We start from the raw sequence: 19,232 nt of genomic DNA on the forward strand, positions 1-19,232 counted from the left end.
CAATAGGGCATTTGCACTGTAAGTGCTCGGGCGCTAATTAATAGATAATAATAACGTGTTGCTACAGATTGTAAGAGTCACTATTTATCATTTCAGAACTCGTGCATTATGTCCTCATACCTGCCTCATCTCGTGTCAAGCACAACAGCCACTCAGGTACTTGGCGAAAAGGCAACGGCATCCACATGACATCACCAGCTGAAACTGTACCAGAGTCTTAAGTGTCTCTGAGGTACATGGGTCACACTGTACCTGCCCTGTCCTGTAATCAGAGCAGAGAAGGTGTCAGCCAGTGTATTCACATGAGCCCTCGGCAGCCCAGATACACATAACATTACAGTATATTCACTGACCCGTAAACAAGTGCCCTTGTTTTCACAGCAGCCTTCATCCATTCACTTTCTAGATGAAATGAGCTTCTCCGATTTTGGAGAAGGGGATAACGGGAGGAGCTGGGGAGGGTCTGTCTGTGTGTGTGTGTGTGTGTGTGTGTGTGTGTGTGTGTGTGTGTGTGTGTGTGTGTGTGTGTGTGTGTGTGTGTGTGTGTGTGTGTGTGTGTGTGTGTGTGTGTGTGTGTGTGTGTGTGTGTGTGTGTGTGTGTCTGCGTGTGTGTGTGTGTGTGTGTGTGTGTGTGTGTCTGCGTGTGTGTGCGTGTGTGCGTGTAGCGGATCAGGTGACCAGTCACATTCCCGTATTGCCTCAATGAGACTATGAAGGTCACACTCTTCTTTGACTAATAAAAAATTCAGGAAGCAGAGACCTGCTTTACTTTCCACAAGCATGTAAACATTATGGGGCAAACAAAAACACAGTCTCAAGCGCACATAATAGTTAGAGTGCAATATACTTGAACATTTTCAAAGTCTAGGTTTGTCTGTACAAGAAGTCACCGGATATCAGACAAAGACATCTTATATGTTTTGAACTGTTAAAATACAGTTGAAATTAAAGCGGCAAGCAGCGATGAATGGGCCCTCGCACCCTTGCGCACGTTCAGGCATTCTGCAGTTGAAACGCTTGTATGACTTGCATGTCTTCAGGCCTGGACATTTAGCGGATGACACCAGCCACGACTCTCTATGTCAAACCATTCAAGTTATGGCAGAAAATAGAATCTGTCAAATATCGACCAATCAGAAAAAGGTGGGGGGGGGGGCTATTTCAGGCCAATGAAGGTCAAGTACTCAATACCGAATCCGATGACACCACCCACATGTCTTTTTTTGTGTAGTTTAGCCATCAGAATTGTCAAAAGTGTTGTCTTACCATCTTCTTGACACTTGTGTAAATAAATTCTGATTATTAATTATTATTAATTATTAAGGATTGTCCTTCGACAATCATTAATTGTCATCCCGACAGCTGACGCGGTGGGCCAGCACACGCCCCGATAAAGGCGGGAAAGCAGTGTCAAAGGAGTGCCCAGCTGCAAGGGCAGCAGGGCGAAATGGAGACGGGCACGGAGCGTGAGAACCCCCCAACAAGGAGCCACCTACATGAGCCCAACAGCAGAGAGTCACAAACCCAGGCTAGACAACAGACACCCATTCACACAGATACACTAGTACCCCTTTACCACCAAACTGGTTCCAGGGCTGGTTCTGGGCCAGTGCTGATTTTAGAACCGGGCTTTCTGTTTCCATGGACAAAGAACTGGCTCTGGGCCAGAAAAAACAGTTCCAAGGTATCAACAACTCTTTGCTGGGCTAGAGGAAAGAACCGCTACGTAAGCGGAGGGGGCGGAGTTGGAAGCCCGGCACAGCCCAGAATCCCCCCCCCCCAGGCAGCACGGCGAGCAGCCCCCCAGTCTCGCGCTCAGAAGGTGTGCCGATTTTTTCCAGTGGCCAGCCGCGGTACTGCAACAAAAAATCCCATGGGGCCCAGAAAGCTTTTTTCCCATAGACTGCAATAGTAAAAGATCGTCCTCTAAAACTGTTCACAGGAACCTCCAGCTGTAATCACCGGCAATTACTAATCTTTGTATTCTATATTTTTAAGTCATGGACTTTATATCCGTCAAAAATGTTTTATAACGGCCAGAAAAGTCAAAGAAAAGTCTCTTTCTGGGCGTGACATCACGGCCGTGTCGGTGCCATTGATGTTGCCCCGGGGCATGATGGGAGGCCCCAGAGCATCATGGGAGGTGACTCAACTGCGCATGCTCTATGGGCCCGTGTACACGGAAGTAAACCAGGAAGTCCGAGATTTTTTCGGCACATGCGCTGGCTGAGCAGAATGCATTGAAATGAATGGGCGGCCATTTTGGGCACGGTATCCAGTTAATATTATAGATCCATGACGGCGAGCCCATACCTGGGTCCGGCTATCAGTCCCTCCCATGGTCCCCCCATCCCAGGCCAAATGTGGGAACATGGGTGTAGGAAGACCTCACTCCTGCCCCCTGGTGATGAGTGTGTGTGGCTGTGACTAATGCAGTTAGAACAGGGATGTCAGGCCATCATGTGGCCACATTTAGCAGTGCCCCCCCCCTCCCCCTGTCCAAAGACCCCTATGTACAGGTGTCTGTTGAGTACAAAGATGTCTAAGATGTTATTAAAAACTGAGGAGCAGGCAGTCTCGGGGTATGCGGAGCCCCGGACCCCCTCGGACCTAAGTGAATGTGTGTGGGTGAGTCAATTAGAAGAGCAGCAGGAGGAGGAGGCCACGAGGAAAGGAGGCAAGGAGGCAAGGAGGCAAGGACACTTTTTTTTTTCTTTCAGCTTTACTTGCGGAGAAATCTTTCATCTGACCTTAAAAACACTGACTCAATCTAGAGAGATACATGTGTCATTCCTGTTCAGGTTTAATGATCTGCCTCAGGGTTGTGCTGTAATTCGACCACATTGTTTAACATCCAGTATGCTGTTGTCCATTTGTTCTGATCAAATGAGCTGAGGGGGAGAAAACGAGCGCCAGAGATTAGCTGACTATATGCATCATCAGCAATTTATAAGTGTGTGTGCTCATGTGGATGGGGATGACTGCTCATTTTCAAAGCTCCCTTGAACTTGATCAGTCAAGTGGTTTGGTGCAACAGACTGCCCTCCTGTGGGAATAGTAAGTCCCACGAAACCATAAGGATGAAGAAAGTACATTTGCACCTTATCAAAAATATGAAGCTCCCTCTTTTACAAAGGAATGGTTTCATAACTGCAGCTATGCCTTATTTCTCTTTTACAGCTAGTGCCCTAAAAATCATTGAATTTTTTTCTGTGTCCTTGCCAGAAAAATAATTCATAACCCTTTCATTTTTATCTGTGTTGCAAATGTGCACCATGCTTCAGTCTCCTTTTAACGTTGCAGCCGAAGAAGAAGCTGAAACCGGAACAAACTGGGAAAAGCCATCAAATTAATGATACAGAGCAAAATAACTTGGATGAGCCCGTAATTTGTTAGGACCTTGCTTGTTGAGACTCAACAGAAAATTGACACTGTGATATAATCTTGAGAGTATAAAAGTATAAGACAAAAAAAAAACAACAACTAGTGAACATTAAAATCATCCTGGCAAACGTAAGACTGGCACCAGTGAGAACAATGATCTCTCCTGTGAACAACACCAGGCACACGTTATTCTCACCTTCACAGGTGCAGCCGGTGAAGCAACTTCGACAATAAAGCCGCAGCACCACAAAGACTCTCACACTGCATCTGCAAAGAAGCTGAAGAGCAAACCAACTCTGGTTTATCTACAAAACCGGTAAAAGCTGGTCTAGAAAAAAAAAAGGATACAGTTAATAAAATAAATGATGAAATAAAGGGTCTATGTCTGCAGATAATCTGATTCTGACAAAAAAAAAAGAAAGAGAGAGAGAGAAAAGAACATCCCGGTTAAAAGGATTTGTGGCTGTGACTGTATGGGACGACTCATGCTAAACCACCGCTTCTGTCTGAACAACACCTGTATTCACAAGTGAGAGTCAATCCTTTTCTACCAGAGTTCACACCTGCTTAACGTGCCGTAGACATACAGGTAGGGCAGTCTAATAAAGCTACACCAGGTATAAGACTTTCTTTTTTCTTTTTTCCTGCTTGGCCTTTCCAAATTTATGTTCCTGCCCGGTTGATAGATGGAAGTAATATTTATACCTGGCGAAGCTGCTCATGAGAAACGCTCCCCCTCTAAGCTGCAGGGCTGCTGACGGCGGCCCGAATCCTGCCTTACCGGCCACACAGCTCTCGGGGAAACAGATGGGTAATAAGGTCACAGCAGACATCTCACAATCACGGACAAATTGCAGACACACCAGCTGTGCTGACTCAGGACCACATAAAACTCAGGGGAACTCAATTCAGAATCCTTCTTACAAAATAAAAGAAGTATTTAGAGATTAACACTTGTGGAAATGTAAAACAATGGTTTAAAAAACGAATTTCTGTTGTATTAAGAGTTACAAATTTTACTTTAAAGTTGCCATGGTTCATTTGTAATTGCTCTTTATTTGACATGTATCATCTCTGCCTCCTCTCGTTGCTGATTTGAAATGAGATACTGTAGATTCAGTGGAAAATTGCCCAAACCACATCAACCCATTGATGAAGATGAAATGTTGAGCCTTTGGCCAAGAAACACTTACTACACAATAAATTATTTTTTTCTCTTCTTTCTTTTTTTTTACCCACAAACTGTATTTAAAGCTGGACAACCCTTGGCTGTATTGTATCGTTTAGAGTTTATCTTTTATAGTGAGACCGTTTAATACATCATGAACATCTAGGTCTTATGTTGCAGTATTACAGTCTGGTTCTGAGTCTCATCACCAGGGCTGTAATGTCCACTTCATGTGCGTCGTTTTGCCTTTAAACAAAAGATACCCACCTTACTCTCACATAAATGTAAAGAAAACTACAACAAAAAGCAGGAGATATGTAATTTTTTAAGGCCTGGAGTCTTTCTTTTTCTTCAATAACTGTAAAAGAATTATATTTTAATTTCAATTGTAAAACTATCTGGCTATTGCACATCAGTAACAATATAAAACGGTGATTAATATGATGCACAACATTTTCTACTAATGAAAGTCTGAAATAAAAGGAATGGTTTTAATCAGAATGTTGATTTATTTATTATTATTAAAATAGGATTAGAAAGTTTAACTTGCTGCTTTTGCATTTTCAGCACAGAATGCATTATCCATAGTTTTCTTCATTTCATCAATATAAGACTGTGTTATGTTTCTCAACATTTCCTTATTTAAGTTTTTTTAATTTTCAAAATTTGATTTAGAGTATTAAGAATTTTGTCTGTGATAAGACCAACAATCTAAATGTAGACTTTTTTTTTTTTTTTTTACATAATATAAAAAGGATGTTAGACCTCTTCTTTCAATCTGTCATAAAACCAAGAAATAAGCTTAAAGGAGCTGTATGTAAGAGCAATAATAAAACGAATCATAAAATGACCCCGATATGTCAACAGACATTTAAAAATCATGTTCATTTCAAATATTTATGTCACTGACAACAGCACTCAAGCCAGGATATTCCAGTTTAAAAAGAGGAGTTGCAGCCCTCAACTGACTTTATGTTTTCATTTTTTGTTTTGGCCTGAAGCTCCACCCTCCACCTATCTCCCAATCACCAAGTCAGTATTGTTTCTGAAGCTCCACCCTCCACCTATCTCCCAATCACCAAGTCAGTATTGTTTCTGAAGCTCCACCCTCCACCTATCTCCCAATCACCAAGTCAGTATTGTTTCTGAAGCTCCACCCTCCACCTATCTCCCAATCACCAAGTCAGTATTGTTTCTGAAGCTCCACCCTCCACCTATCTCCCAATCACCAAGTCAGTATTGTTTCGGCATCCGGGTTGCCAGCTCGGCTCTAATTATCGCAGCCATGGCAGCCTACGTTCCTGCTGCATTCTGCAGCCTACCTGGCAACCTCTGGTCGGGGGGAGGAGGGGGAGGGTACACGCCGCTCAACAATATTTTGAAAGTGACTGCAGTACCAGTTTTGGACATTTCTTACAGACGGCTCCTTTAAATTGGAATACGTTACATGTCAGCCAACTCAAACTTCGGGATGATGTCCACTTGTTTGTGGACATCATCCCATCAACTAAACAACATACACTGAAAGGAATACTAATGATTTATTTGCCCCTAAAAACCTAGTGAAACAAAACCCAACGTCTTCTATCCACACTTTGTTATATTTACAATATATTTATGGTTCCTGATCATTTTTATGCCAACTATTAAACAAGCCAACAAAGATTTGATTACTTAAGGAAAGTTAAAGGCAGGGTAAGTAACATCAGTCAACATATCAACATCAGTCCATATTTGAAAGTAAACAAAACATGGGGGAGCTGGCTCTTCCTCCCTCCAGTTGAGAAGAAACACACCCCATCATGAACTTTCCCAAACTTCTCCCTTCCTCCCCGACTCATATAGGAAGCACATGTACAAACGCTGGCTGGAGTTAGTTATGGTTCGGGGGAGCAGGCTGCTCCTATTCTGGTTGTTTCCAGTTTATACAGCCAGTTTATGTATGAAGACTGTTTCTTTTTGTTTTTAATAGTGTACCAGATGTATCAGAGAAGATACATTCATCATCACCCGGTTGTCTTCAGAATCAGTCTTCGTTGTCTGAGCTGTCTGCTGCGTCCGTGTTGTGGGTCAACATGTAGTTGTCCATGTCGATGGAGGGGCAGTTGTGGATTGAATACTGCAGACGCTCTGCAAGGACACCCTGACTGGTGTATGGAGGCAGGCGAAGCAAGAAGAAGCAGGTCTGAGCAGTAGGGAGACCATTGATGGGCTAAAGAAAAAATAAATACTTATTCTATTATACTCTTGGTTGTTATTTAGCCAAGACAAGTTTTCAGATTTATACAACTAGACTTATTTCCATATTAAGAAAACCTCACCCTGTCCACCTTAAAGGAGCTTGAGGCAGGATTGATGAAAAAAATTAGTATACGTTTTAAGTTTTCTAGTAATAATGTCAGATGAAGCGTTCCAAACCAAAAAGAATGAGCCCTCTAGCGTATGTCTCCGTTGCCTTGAACAGGCTGTGTGCTGCAAAATGTGCTGCAATTCGGGGGCCAAATTTCCCGCGCTGTCCTGCGGATGTGACGTCACATGACGCTGCATGCGCGTTCTCCCCGTTCTCCCGTGCCGGTTTCGCTGTTGGCTGCAGTACCCCCAACGGCCGTCGTGGTGAAGGGTGGCGCTAGAGAGTCTAATTTCTTAAAAGGAGCCTCATGCTCCTTTAATGATTTGGAACTTCTGTGTAATATCAGCTGGGTTGGAAGGCAGCCTCGACCTGCCAGAAACAAAACGTAGGAAGAGCACTCGCTCTTCATTGGTGAACTCCTCCAAGCTCTTTCAAAACCAGCTAATAATACCGTGATGTCACGGTAGCGCACCAGCCTCTTCAGCATCTCTACAGAGACCTCTGGCAGGCCACAGACCAGCTGTTCCAGCTGCTGTGCTGTCAGCAGGGACAGGAGGGGCACAGGGATGATGGTGGACATGCCCTTTCTGACTGCTGCCACCTGGACAGAACAGAACATACTTAGCTTTGATCCCTATGAGGCCAAAAAAACAACCAGGGTGTGGAGAGAGCACTAATGCAAACTGGTGGGCAGTACAGGGGAGGGGAATTTAAAAAATAAATAAATCACTCTGCTCGGACTATTCGTCTGCTCTATATCAGAAAAGGATATCTCCTCAGAAGGAAGCTGCTAGCCCGTGGTTAAATAGTTTAACCGTATATAGTTTTAACATCAGCTATGTGTTCTAAGTCAGTTCAAATTCTTTCCTATTATCAATACTAGCGTGCTTAACGTTACTACTCTGAGGTCTAAAACACAGAACTGGTTACATGCAGTAACTACTACTACTAGCATCCAAGGAGCAAGTGTGTAAGCAATAAAAACATGAAGGTAAAGGGTTTCACTGCACTCTGAAAGTTGTGTTGGGCCTCATTTGTAATAATCACAACTTTTTTGATGCAAATTTTCTTGGTAATTACTTGTGACTGAACATCAGACAGCGGTGAGCTAGAGGCTGTCCCTTTGTGAGATAAAAACTGATCAATCTCGTCTCTTCTATCCCTGGGTTGTTGTTAGTCTAACAGTCTCTCTCTGAGACTTAAGAAATCTGTGTTTCTGCCATGAAAAAGAGATCTGTTCCCTGAAGTTTTGCAGCCCCACACAGAGCACCCTCAGCCTCATTTGCACAAAAGTGTCTTAATCAGATAAACGGCCACAACAAAGTCACTTGACACAAGACTAGTTAGAAACTTTCTTACTGCAAAAGCCAGGTGATCATTAATGTTACTGTTCAGATCTAATGTTGCTAATGATCTGAGTGTCATCTAGACATATTTTGTCAATATCCCATCAGTCTATTATGTGACTTTTATTGTTGTTGTGAGAAACCTTTTCTCTGAGCACTCCACCATGACGACACAACTGCCTAATATAAGATTCTCCAATTTCCACCAATGAACTCTCAATAATTTAGTGATCAGTGTGTAACTGAGGGCAGGAGCTCCAAAAAGGTGATTTATTATGAAATAACAAACCAAAAGCGTTGCAGAGCAGGATTAACAAAAACACAAGAGCTTTAACCAAAAAACCAGACCTGAAACATGGAGGGATCAAACAGTAACGACCAGCAGTGAGCAAAAGGGAACGACAAGACAAGATATACACAGAAGGGTTGACAAGATACAGTGTAGATGATCAGGGCAGACGGGAACCAGGGAAGTCAAGACAGAAACTGAAACACAAAAACAGGAACTGACCAAGGCGTGACAAGGATACCCAAGAAAGGAAATTGGACCATGTGATCCTCTGAGTGTGCCGCTGGGTTGAGCAAGTACCTAAGAAGCTTTGAACCATTGGCAAAAATAACGATGTTTTTTAACAATCTGACCATATTCTACAGTGTCAAAATAAAGACTGAAAAACACATACCTGTCTGTGTTGCTGCCCACATCTGCAAAGCTGTTGGGGGTATGAATCAGAAGTTCTACCACACCAGACTGCAGCTCCTGGTGAGACACAGTAGTAGTCACTTAAAGTCTGTTGAAGCCAATATTAATTAATTATGTAATGTTGTTTGACACATGTGGTTTCCGTCCTACCTGGCACATCTCAGTGATGGTATCATCAAATACCCCGCCAGCATCATCTGCTCCCTCCCCCACCAACTTGACCTTCCATGCTCGCGATGGCAGCCGCAGCTCCAGAGGATTCAGGCTCACCACTTGCTTTGCGATCTGCACAAAGATGGGCTTGCTCAAACGCCCTCTGGGAGTAAATGGTAATGGACGTAAGCATTTTGAAGGACACAGGTGATGGAAGCAGATATAAAACTATGCCGTTGAAAATATAGTTTACAAATAAACAAACATGTCAAATTGGCACAAAGTTGTCAAAGAAAGTCCTGCAATTGTAGAAAATTCCTCTTTTCTTTTCTCCCCCAGGAGTTGACTCCTGAAGACATCCATTTCCTATAAACGGACAAACATCATGGTCATCCCTACCCAGTGGATATCCGTTTTACGATGATCTGTGGCCCATATGTTTTTCCCTGGGTCATTGTCCTGCCAATTGAGCGCACAAGAGGCAGTTTGTTTAAACTGACTAACAATCAGCAGATGGAAGCACTTATTTGTATTTAAGTGTTTAGATCTAACTAAAGGTACCGGATTTTTTGTGTCCAGATTGAGAAGCCTCCAGGATTTGTACATGAGATCAGAGAAGTGATAGAGCACCCTGAGGCGCATGCTGAAGACATCGGGACTGAAGTCTTTCAGAGTGTTGTACTGGGGAGGAACTGACTGGGGAATACCTAGCTGGAAAGGTCCGGAGCCACCTGCCAATGACATATGGAGTCACAGGTGAGTTCCTTTCATGGATCACACAACATTTGTGCGCACTGGTACAGTAAGACCAAGTGTGTACCTGCGTTTTTCCTCAAGGTGCAGGGGGTTGTCCAGGCTGAACTGTGGCAGCGGCCAGCAGAGATCTGTTTAACATTTTTAACCTGGAGGGCTGTTATGAGCGCTGGCTCCTTCACTAGATTAGAGTGCCCAAGGCCAAGCTGCAAGAGAGAAACAACATACAACAACGCTGGCTTAAGAGTTCCAGTGGTGCATAATGCAAGAAAAATGACGTATTTCCTGAGTGTTTGATGTCCTAGTTGAGCATTCTGGTTACCTGTCCCTCACTGTTGCAGCCCCAGGTGTAAACATCTGCAGTAGAGGACAGAGCGAGAACATGCTCACAACCCACAGCTATGTCCTCGATGAATAACCCTTCCAACGATGGCACCACCTGGGGACAGGACTTATTCTTCAGCATGTTGTCCGGCAGGCCGATCAGGCGCTCTGAAGGATGAGCAGAAGAAAGAAAAGTAGCACAATATCAAAACAATGGTTAAAAGAAAAAAAAAGAAAAAAAAATATTATATTTTCCATTTTTCTACTTCAAATGTGTGTAAAGTAAGGCATTCAACTGGCTTTCATTTGAAATATCACTGCCAAGTGCTGTGTGGTAGTATTAAAGTTGGGTAAGCTATTTTATACAGTTTTGTTGGCATGAAAACCTCTTAGCGTTGGCTCTGTAAGCTCCAAACAGGCAGAGGTAGGGACCTCGGCACCCAAACTACAACAAATATTGCTCTAGCCAATCTCTGACAGGGACAGGGACAGGGTCAGGGACAGGGGTGGCATCCGCTGCAAGTGTGAAATGAGAGAAACACAGGAAAACACACAACAGGCACCAAAGCCTTTGGAATCTGCAAGAGAGAAAACAAACAGAAACGGGAACCAGCAGAGACACAAACAGCAACCATTTCAGGTCTCTGAGACTGAATCAAGACTAGGCTACTGCGATTATCTGTCTGTTGTGATTGGACCCAAACGCAGGAGAGAGAGTAGGAGGCCGGAGGCAGGAGTTCTCAACAAAAAGGGTTTATTTACAAAAAACAAGAACTAAAAGCGTTGCAGAGAAGGATCAACAAAAACCAGGATCATGAAAAACTACGGGGGAGACATGGAGGTAGAAACAATACGGACCGACAGGGAACAAGGGCATGACAAGACCAGATATACTGAGGGGATAACGAGACACGACGAGACACAGGTGCAGACAATCAGGGCCAATGGGACACAGGAGGGACAGAACTGAAACTCAAACTGGGGGGAAGTGTCAAACCCTGACAGTACCCCCCCTCAAGGGACAGATGTCCCAACAGTCCACACCCGGGGCGGGCGGAGGGGGCCTGGAGGAGTTCCGGGGCCGTCCTCGGGACCGAGCAGACCAGCGAGAGCGTTCCGGGGGCCGTCCTCGAGGCCGGGCAGACCGGTGAGAGAGTTCCGGAGGACGCCGACGGGGCCGGGCCAACCGGAGAGTCATTTTGGGGGGCCAACCCCGGAACCAGACTCGGGACCAGGCACACCGGCCAGAGGGCCGTTCTCGGGGCTGGGCAGATCCATCCAGGATCGCCTCAGGAAGAGGAACAGAGATGGGCGGGACCGCCTCAGGAACGGAGACTGGTGGTGGGACTGCCTCAGGAACAGAGACTGGCGGCGGGACTGCCTCAGGAACAGAGACTGGCGGCGGGACCGCCTCAGGAACAGAGACTGGCGGCGGGACCGCACCAGGAACAGAGACTGGCGGCGGGACCGCCTCAGGAACAGAGACTGGCGGCGGGACCGCCTCAGGAACAGAGACTGGCGGCGGGACTGCCTCAGGAACAGAGACTGGCGGCGGGACGCCTCAGGAACAGAGACGGGCTGAGGGGCGACCCGCGTCCTCGGAGCTGGCTGAGGGGCGACCCGGGTCCTCGGAGCTGGCTGAGGGGCGACCCGGGTCCTCGGAGCTGGCGGAAGGGCGACCCGGGTCCGTGGCACTGGCTGCGGGGGGGGTCCGGGACCATCACCGGAGCAGGGGCTGATGCGTCCGGGACCAGCACTGGAACATGGGGAGGTGCGTCCGGGACCACCACTGGAACATGGGGAGGTGCGTCCGGGCCCACCACTGGAACAGGGACGGGTGCAGGAGCTGGAGCTGGAACAAGCCGGGATTGGGGCTGGCGCTGGCGCTGACGCCGTCATCGTTGCCTCCCCTGAGCCTGCAGGCTCCTGGGCCCACCCAGACCCAGGCATGTTCCCAAAAAGGGGTCCCAATACTCCTCCTCCTCGGCCCAGCGCATGTTCTCGGCCGATTCCCGGAAAGCAGGAACAAGCTGGGGCCGAGGCCGACGCCGTCGTCTCCCCTGGGCCTGCAGGCTCCTGGAACCACCCAGAGCCAGGCGTGTTCCCAAAAAGGGGTCCCCATACTCCCCCTCCTCGGCCCAGCGCATGTTCTCCAAAAACTCCAGCAGCGTGAGGCGCTCTCCCGCTGGGTCCATCTGGTCGGTCCGTTCTGTTGTGATTGGTTAGATGAGGACCCAAACGGAGGAGAGAGATTAGGAGGCCGGAGGCAGGAGTTCTCAACAAAAAGGGTTTATTTACAAAAAACAAGAACTAAAAGCGTTGCAGAGCAGGATCAACAAAAACCAGGATCATGAAAACTACGGGGAGACATGGAGGTAGAAACAGTACGGACCGACAGGGAACAAGGGAATGACAAGACCAGATATACTGAGGGGATAACGAGACACGACGAGACACAGGTGCAGACAATCAGGGCCAATGGGACACAGGAGGGACAGAACTGAAACTCAAACTGGGGGGGAAGTGTCAAACCCTGACACTGTCCCCCAAAACTGTGGAGTGAGTATGTAGGTGAGGGAGCAGGTGTCTATGTCTGTGTAACTGTGTGTGTGCAAAGTGAAAAAAAATGTTTTATCTCAACTGCAACTACAGTGGGGGAGGGTGGGCAATGGTTACCATAGTAACGGTACCTGATAGCAGAAGGCCGTCCTCCATATCTACATTTGGATACTCTATACAAGTACAGGTAAACCTGCACTCTGAAAAATGGAGAGCTCTATTAGAAAATAATAACTCTATTAGGAACATAAGGTACTATTAGGTCTTGCAAATATCGAGAAGCTAGGCTGTTTTGGGCTTCATACACAAGTAATAAAATTAATACAATTTAAAATGTTTTACTTTGATTCTGATTTTTGCAGGATTTTTACGGGAAGCCAATGGAGGGAGGTTAACACTGGAGAGACGGAGAGACATGGTCTCTCTTGTTGATTCTTGTCAGCAATCACGCTGCTGCATTTTGGATCAGATGTAGCATATTCAGCTAATTACTTATGATTACACCTTTTAAATTATTGTTAGATTCTTGAATTACACTAAAAGCAGAACATGAGCCTCATCTGACAATGTGTTTGTCCAATACAGATAAAAGGTTTGCTTGTGAACATGTGAACAGAGTTCTCTTCACCTTCTTCCCTGTAGCAGTGAGTTAGTTCAGTGGTCTTCACATGCAGGTATAATTCCTGCATTGTGACCAGCAGCCAGCAGAGAGAGCCATCTAGCCGTCCCACCAACAAGTTCTCAGTGGGTCTGCTCTTGGAGGCTGCTGAGTGGTCCAACACCCACAAGCTGAAGCTCTGCGCCCAGCAAATGGCCATGACCCGGGAAGCCTGAGCCTCCACGTGACAGAGAGACCCTGAAATCAGACAGAAAGAACTGGTAGTGCGGCAACTGCTATCCACAGCACATCAGGAATCGGGCCCCTTAAGCTGTTATGTCACATATTCACGTAAGAAATCTGACACTTGCCACTTCAACTGCTGAAAGTTTGATTGTTTTACCTTTTAAGGTTAAAATTATGATTCCAGGAAAAAGGAAAAAAGCATTAAAATAATTCTTGGATTTTTATTTTAAAACCAAGATTATTTTTCCCTTAACAAATAACAATGACACAACTGACAATCAAAAAACTACTACTCCAGTTCTGAGAGCTGCATTTCTTTCTACTTTTACCAAAATAAATAGCAACAGTGCTCAAATTCAAATGAACCACCAAATAATCACAAATTGTCTAGATATTCAGATCAGGCCTTTTAACTGTTAAAGTGAGGATATGATTGAGACCCCACAAGTAAAACAGAAGCATATTCTGTATCTCGGCATCCGTTGTGTTGCCAGACACTCAGCTGTGTAACTTTGCTGTGTTTAAGGGCCCCACATGTCACAATACACCCACACAGTGTCAGGTTGTCAGTAGCCCCGGCATTCTCACAGAATGTTCCTTTAAGTGTATTAAACATGTTTTAATCTAGTAGATTTTGTTGTTAGCAAGAGAACGTGGTCTGTACCTCTACAATGCTCTGGCTGATGCTCCACAGTTGCACCACCTTGTCCTGAGAACATGTCGCTAGCAAACTCAGCTCACAGCTCCAGAAGCAGCTGGCCACCTAAGGAGAACAGCCAGGAAATTTTTATAATCGTCTAGGAAAAGCCAAATTTACCAACTTAAAAAAAACAAACATAGAAACTACCTTAGTAGTAAGTAAGTACCTTACCATAGTAATGTCCTTCCAGTCTCTTGAGAGGACATTTGCGCAAGTCACCAGCCAGATCGTTGTAGGTTAGGGACCGATTAGGACTGTTCCTCCCTGCAGCTGCCAAGGCCTGCACCAACTGTTGTGCTGCCCATTGCCGGTGTTTACTGTTCAGCCTCGCAGACAGAACACATGCTGCCAATGCATTTGCCAGCTCCAGAGGACCCACTCTGGTACTGAGATGTGGTAAAGGCGAAGGAGGCAAAGTAGAAGACACCCTCTGGTTCCCAACATCTAAGGCAAAGAGTTACATGGGCAAACATGAGCTACCATGAATGAAACATGAATAAATGACGGCTAGTAATGAAATCCACCAAATACAAGTCTTTTTTCTGGCTCACCATTGGCTTCATGTTCAGCTTTATCTTGACCATAACAGTGAATGCTCTTTTCAGTGAGCAAAGACACCAGACTTTGCGTGACCAGAAAGGTTGGAGGTGTCAGGTCATTGTGGTCTCTCAGCTGCTGGACCCCCTGGGTTGCAACTGTTAGAGGAGGTCTCTGCTGTGGCTCGATGATGGCTGCAATGTTCACCCCAGTAGCCGCTGCCATTAAGTCCTGGAGGGAGTGATATTAGACAGAGAGAGATTTTACAATTTTGCCTCCATCCATTTTCTGCTTGTTCTGAGTCTAGAGCAGGACTTGACAAGCAAAAATAAATAAATAAAAACTGAGAATCCCTCTTTTAAAGCGAGATCATTTGCATAGCTGTAGTTGCATAGTTGCACTTAAACATTCATGAACCCTCTGAAATCTTTCATGCATATTTTGAATGCAGATGACTTTAAGCATCATCAGATTTTCAGTGTTCAGGAAGTATATAAAGATTTTTGAACATATAAAGCAACCACACTAGACCATCCAACAATTATGCTGCACAGGGAGGTCACACCAGATTTCTGACAAACTTCAGACACTCTTACATGTTATACTGTAGGCCAGACCTGTGCTGCTCCTTGTCTGCAGTTAAAACAGCTGGGCAATCTGCCAAATTTGTACTTTTCCCCCTAATATTACCAGATGTACTTCTAAAGCAGGGGTCTTCAACTAGATTAGGCAGGGGGCCACATCTGCAAAAATACTGTATGGAGAGGGACAATTTGGGGGTTTTGCACTCAAAGACGAAGATTTATGTATATATAATACATTTGTGCTCAGGAATGAGCAGGAGAATATATCTGTCTAGTTTACATAATAATTATGTATTAATTGTCTCCTGATTTAGTCATTGTGAATGTTAAATATAATGTTCAGATAAAGAAATATTATTTTAAATGCAAGTTCATTTTGAAACCATGCATTGTGCAAACTTAATGAAGTTGATATTGACCTACTTTTAATAAAACACGCCATAATGACAAAGCACCACTTTCCACCAAGATTTCCTCATTTGAATATTATATTAAGCATTGAGCACAAGCATTTCAGTCCATAGTAGCCAGTTTGATGTTATAAATAAGCAACCAAAATATTAACCATCATCTCCTTTTTTTATGACACATCTGTGCATTATATCAGCAAAACAAAACCATCGCATGAAATTATAGGAGGCTTATAAATCCAAAGTCCTCATTTAGAGATTCAAATGAAAAACATTTCAGGCCAATCCTAGAAGCCTAATGATGTAAACAAGTCCTCTATAAACAGAGGTTAATAACAAATAATGTGACTAACATTATCACTGTGCAACACTGGCAAAAAATCTGAAGTAGTAAAAAACCTCTCCAACAGAGATTAACATCTACAAACACTGTCCAATGAATCATTAACCAACTGAAAAGGCTACCAAGCATTTTAAACTTTTATTAATTAACAAAATGCGATATGTAAACCATGTTAGTTTCGCTTGCCGGCCGGAAATGTGATGCCGGCCGCCGACCGGAAGTGACGTCCGATCTATCGGTCGGCCGATCGATCGGGACAACACTACTTCCCCCCCCTTTTTTGAAATATGACCAGGAGCCACATAAAAGCCAGTTGAATATCCTTGTTCTAAAGAATACTTTCATTCCTCCCATAGTTAACCTATAAGGGAGCTACAACTAATTTAACAAGATGTTCGACAAGAAGATGAGCATAAAAATACAATAATGTAGATCATATTGCTCAGTTCCAATAATATTCAAGTTAATTGTCTATTGTGGCAGGGTGGAGGATTGGGTGTGGTCTGCGGGGGAGTAGCGCACAGGTTGGATCCGCTGATTGTTCACAGGTGTGCCCAATCAATCTCTCCTCTCTGCCTGTGCATTTAAGGAGCGGCTGCACACCGGCAAAGCCGGGGGTCTGTAGAGTGTGAAGACACGGAGCTGTCTGAGAACCAGACACGACGGATGTTGTGTATGTGTATGTACGTGTCTGGTGACGAATAAAGTCAACCATTTCTCCGCTGAACCTCGTGTCCTCATTTCTTGTCAGCAGACCCTGGTAGCACGAGTTGGCTACTACATCTATAATATACAAGAAGAAAACTTACTTGAGTGCATATCTCCACTAGCTGTTTGCAGAGGTGGGTAGTAACGAGTTACATTTACTCTGTTACATCTACTTGAGTAGGTTTTGGGAAATTTTGTTCTTTTAGGAGTAGTTTTGAATCACTATACTTTTTACTTTTACTTGAGTAGATTTGTGAAGGAGAAACTGTTACTCTTACTCCGCTACATTAGGCTACGTTGAGCTGTTACTTTTCTTTTGTCCCTTTTATCCACGTACGCGTCAATCTCATGACATCACTGGGTGATTCTTTGGGAAAAATGTTTGTTTTTGCATGTTTTGTCACATTTACACAGACTCAAACACACACACAGAGTTTCTATGAGTTCATGGGCTTGTTCTAGTTCTGCCTGCTGGTTAAAAAAGCTACTTGTGCTTAATTAATTTTTTTATTCTGTTATTTTATTTATTAAAGTACTTGAATTTACTTTAAGATTATTTTACTTTAAGCTATTTTTTATTCATTTTAATTAATTTTAATTATTTTATTGATTTAATTTGCCTGAAGATGATTATTTTAATTTAAGATATTTTTTATTTTTTATTAATTTTAATTTATTTTATTATTTTATTGATTTAATTTGCCTGAAGATGATTATTTTGTACTTTTGTCTGTTTGAATGGTTGTGTTAAAAAAATAAATCAGACGTTACTCAACAGTTACTCAGTACTTGAGTAGTTTTTTCACCAAGTACTTTTTTACTTTTACTCAAGTAATTATTTGGATGACTAGTTTTTACTTCTACTTGAGTCATATTATTCTGAAGTAACAGTACTTTTACTTCAGTACAATTTTTGGATACTCTACCCACCTCTGGCTGTTTGTAAGCAGCAGGGCTGTGGGACACCACACTGCCTATGGCCGAGGTGAGGAAGCTGAGGCAGGTGGCGTTATTACGTTCCGATGGGAATCCCTTCACACCTGACTGAGTGTCCACAGAGCTGTGAGCCCTGCCTCCCACCGCTAAGGTCATCAGACGCACCAGGACACGGATATCTGCCAGACCCAAGGACTCCAGTCCGTTAGACCCGCTGCACACTGATGCACTGGAGAGGAAGATAAACAGGAGCTGCTGTAACTTCTTGAGAAAAATACATGAGATAACATTCTAGGAATATTTACCTTGAAGCAGCCTGAGATAGTGCTCTCATCACCATGCTGTAAGCCAGCAGGATCTGTGCAGTGGACGTGACCCTTCGTAAAGCTTTTAGTCTATCGTGTGAGTCCCTCAGAGATACTGCCTGCTGCCCAAGGCTCACAGATGTCTTGGGCTCAACAAGAGTATTTCCTGGTTAATAAGACACATCAAAAGATATTTTCAAATAGTGAATCATAGATATGAGTGATGCTGCAGTTACTTGGATTTCAATGCTGACAAACATGGAGGAATGTGTGGAGGTGTTAGTGTGTTAGATTAACAGAGGGAGACGTTGCTGAAACATTTATTACAATCCTGAAAAGGAGGAAAATTAGCTTCTGAGTAATTATAGTGACCCAATTTTCTGAGAAGTAGCAAGTGTACAGAATATAATTGTAACTGTGATTGTAGGTGGTCGCAAAAACAAGTAAGTTTATTGAATAAAAAATAAAAATAATAATTTAACGAATAAGTGAGTGAAAAAAATCAATGTCTGGAACATTTAATTCCACCGGCAACCATTTTTAGTTTTCAGGTTTACCAATTTCAGGTTATTACCATTTTGGTTGGTTCTTGTCTGTATAGGCTTTGATCATCCCTGCAACTATTAAAAAAGTTAAACTATGAGTTTAAGTGATCTACAGTGCAGTTGCAGCTTACATGGAAATGTACTGCAAACTGCAAATAATACACAACCAACTTTTCACAGATTTCATCTTGTGAAATAAAGAGGAAAAACGATGTCTTTACAGTTGAAAGAAGAAAACATTAACAATACCTTTAACAGCTGCCCGTGTGGAACAGGCTGAGCTGTAAGCCAGTGCTCCAAGTGGATCTGGTTCAGTGAAGACAATGGGATCTGGTGCCAGCTTATTTTCCTGCTCTTCCTTACCATCTGAAGTGCTGTCCACGTGGCCAATCAAGTCAGATGTTAGACCTTTAATCCTGCAGCGAATTGAAGACACAACAATGACATATGACTTATTTTCATAAAGCGTGAGAACTAGAGACATCCTATTCACCAGCTTCTCTGCTGCTAGCAATATGTGTGACATTTCCGATATATTGTATATCTGCTGTACCTTTCACACTTGGAATTTGAATCAGTC

General features: G+C 43.9%; 2 protein-coding genes and 1 long non-coding RNA gene across 3 annotated transcripts; all 3 read right to left on the reverse strand.

Annotated features, from left to right (window-relative positions):
- Window positions 1–8,771: 8,771 nt before the first annotated feature.
- LOC133454545 (uncharacterized) lies at window positions 8,772–9,253 on the reverse strand. Its single transcript, XR_009783381.1, has 3 exons — window positions 9,102–9,253; window positions 8,932–9,008; window positions 8,772–8,837 (listed from the first exon to the last, which is right to left on the reverse strand). It is a non-coding gene; the product is annotated as an uncharacterized LOC133454545 (long non-coding RNA).
- Window positions 9,254–9,470: 217 nt separating this feature from the next.
- Window positions 9,471–12,376, reverse strand: LOC133454862 (probable E3 ubiquitin-protein ligase HERC1). The gene is made up of 4 exons (XM_061733583.1): window positions 12,118–12,376; window positions 10,180–10,349; window positions 9,925–10,063; window positions 9,471–9,835 (listed from the first exon to the last, which is right to left on the reverse strand). The coding sequence occupies exons 1-4, from the start codon at window positions 12,374–12,376 to the stop codon at window positions 9,471–9,473; spliced, it is 933 nt and encodes a 310-aa protein (XP_061589567.1).
- A 1,945-nt stretch (window positions 12,377–14,321) lies between these two features.
- LOC133454863 (probable E3 ubiquitin-protein ligase HERC1) lies at window positions 14,322–18,995 on the reverse strand. Its single transcript, XM_061733584.1, has 7 exons — window positions 18,902–18,995; window positions 18,108–18,273; window positions 17,802–18,031; window positions 16,968–16,987; window positions 14,836–15,052; window positions 14,456–14,728; window positions 14,322–14,347 (listed from the first exon to the last, which is right to left on the reverse strand). The coding sequence occupies exons 2-7, from the start codon at window positions 18,140–18,142 to the stop codon at window positions 14,322–14,324; spliced, it is 801 nt and encodes a 266-aa protein (XP_061589568.1). The 5' UTR covers window positions 18,143–18,273; window positions 18,902–18,995.
- Window positions 18,996–19,232: the final 237 nt, after the last annotated feature.

This window comes from Cololabis saira, chromosome 11 (genome assembly GCF_033807715.1).
Source record: "Cololabis saira isolate AMF1-May2022 chromosome 11, fColSai1.1, whole genome shotgun sequence".
NCBI lineage: Eukaryota > Metazoa > Chordata > Actinopteri > Beloniformes > Belonidae > Cololabis > Cololabis saira.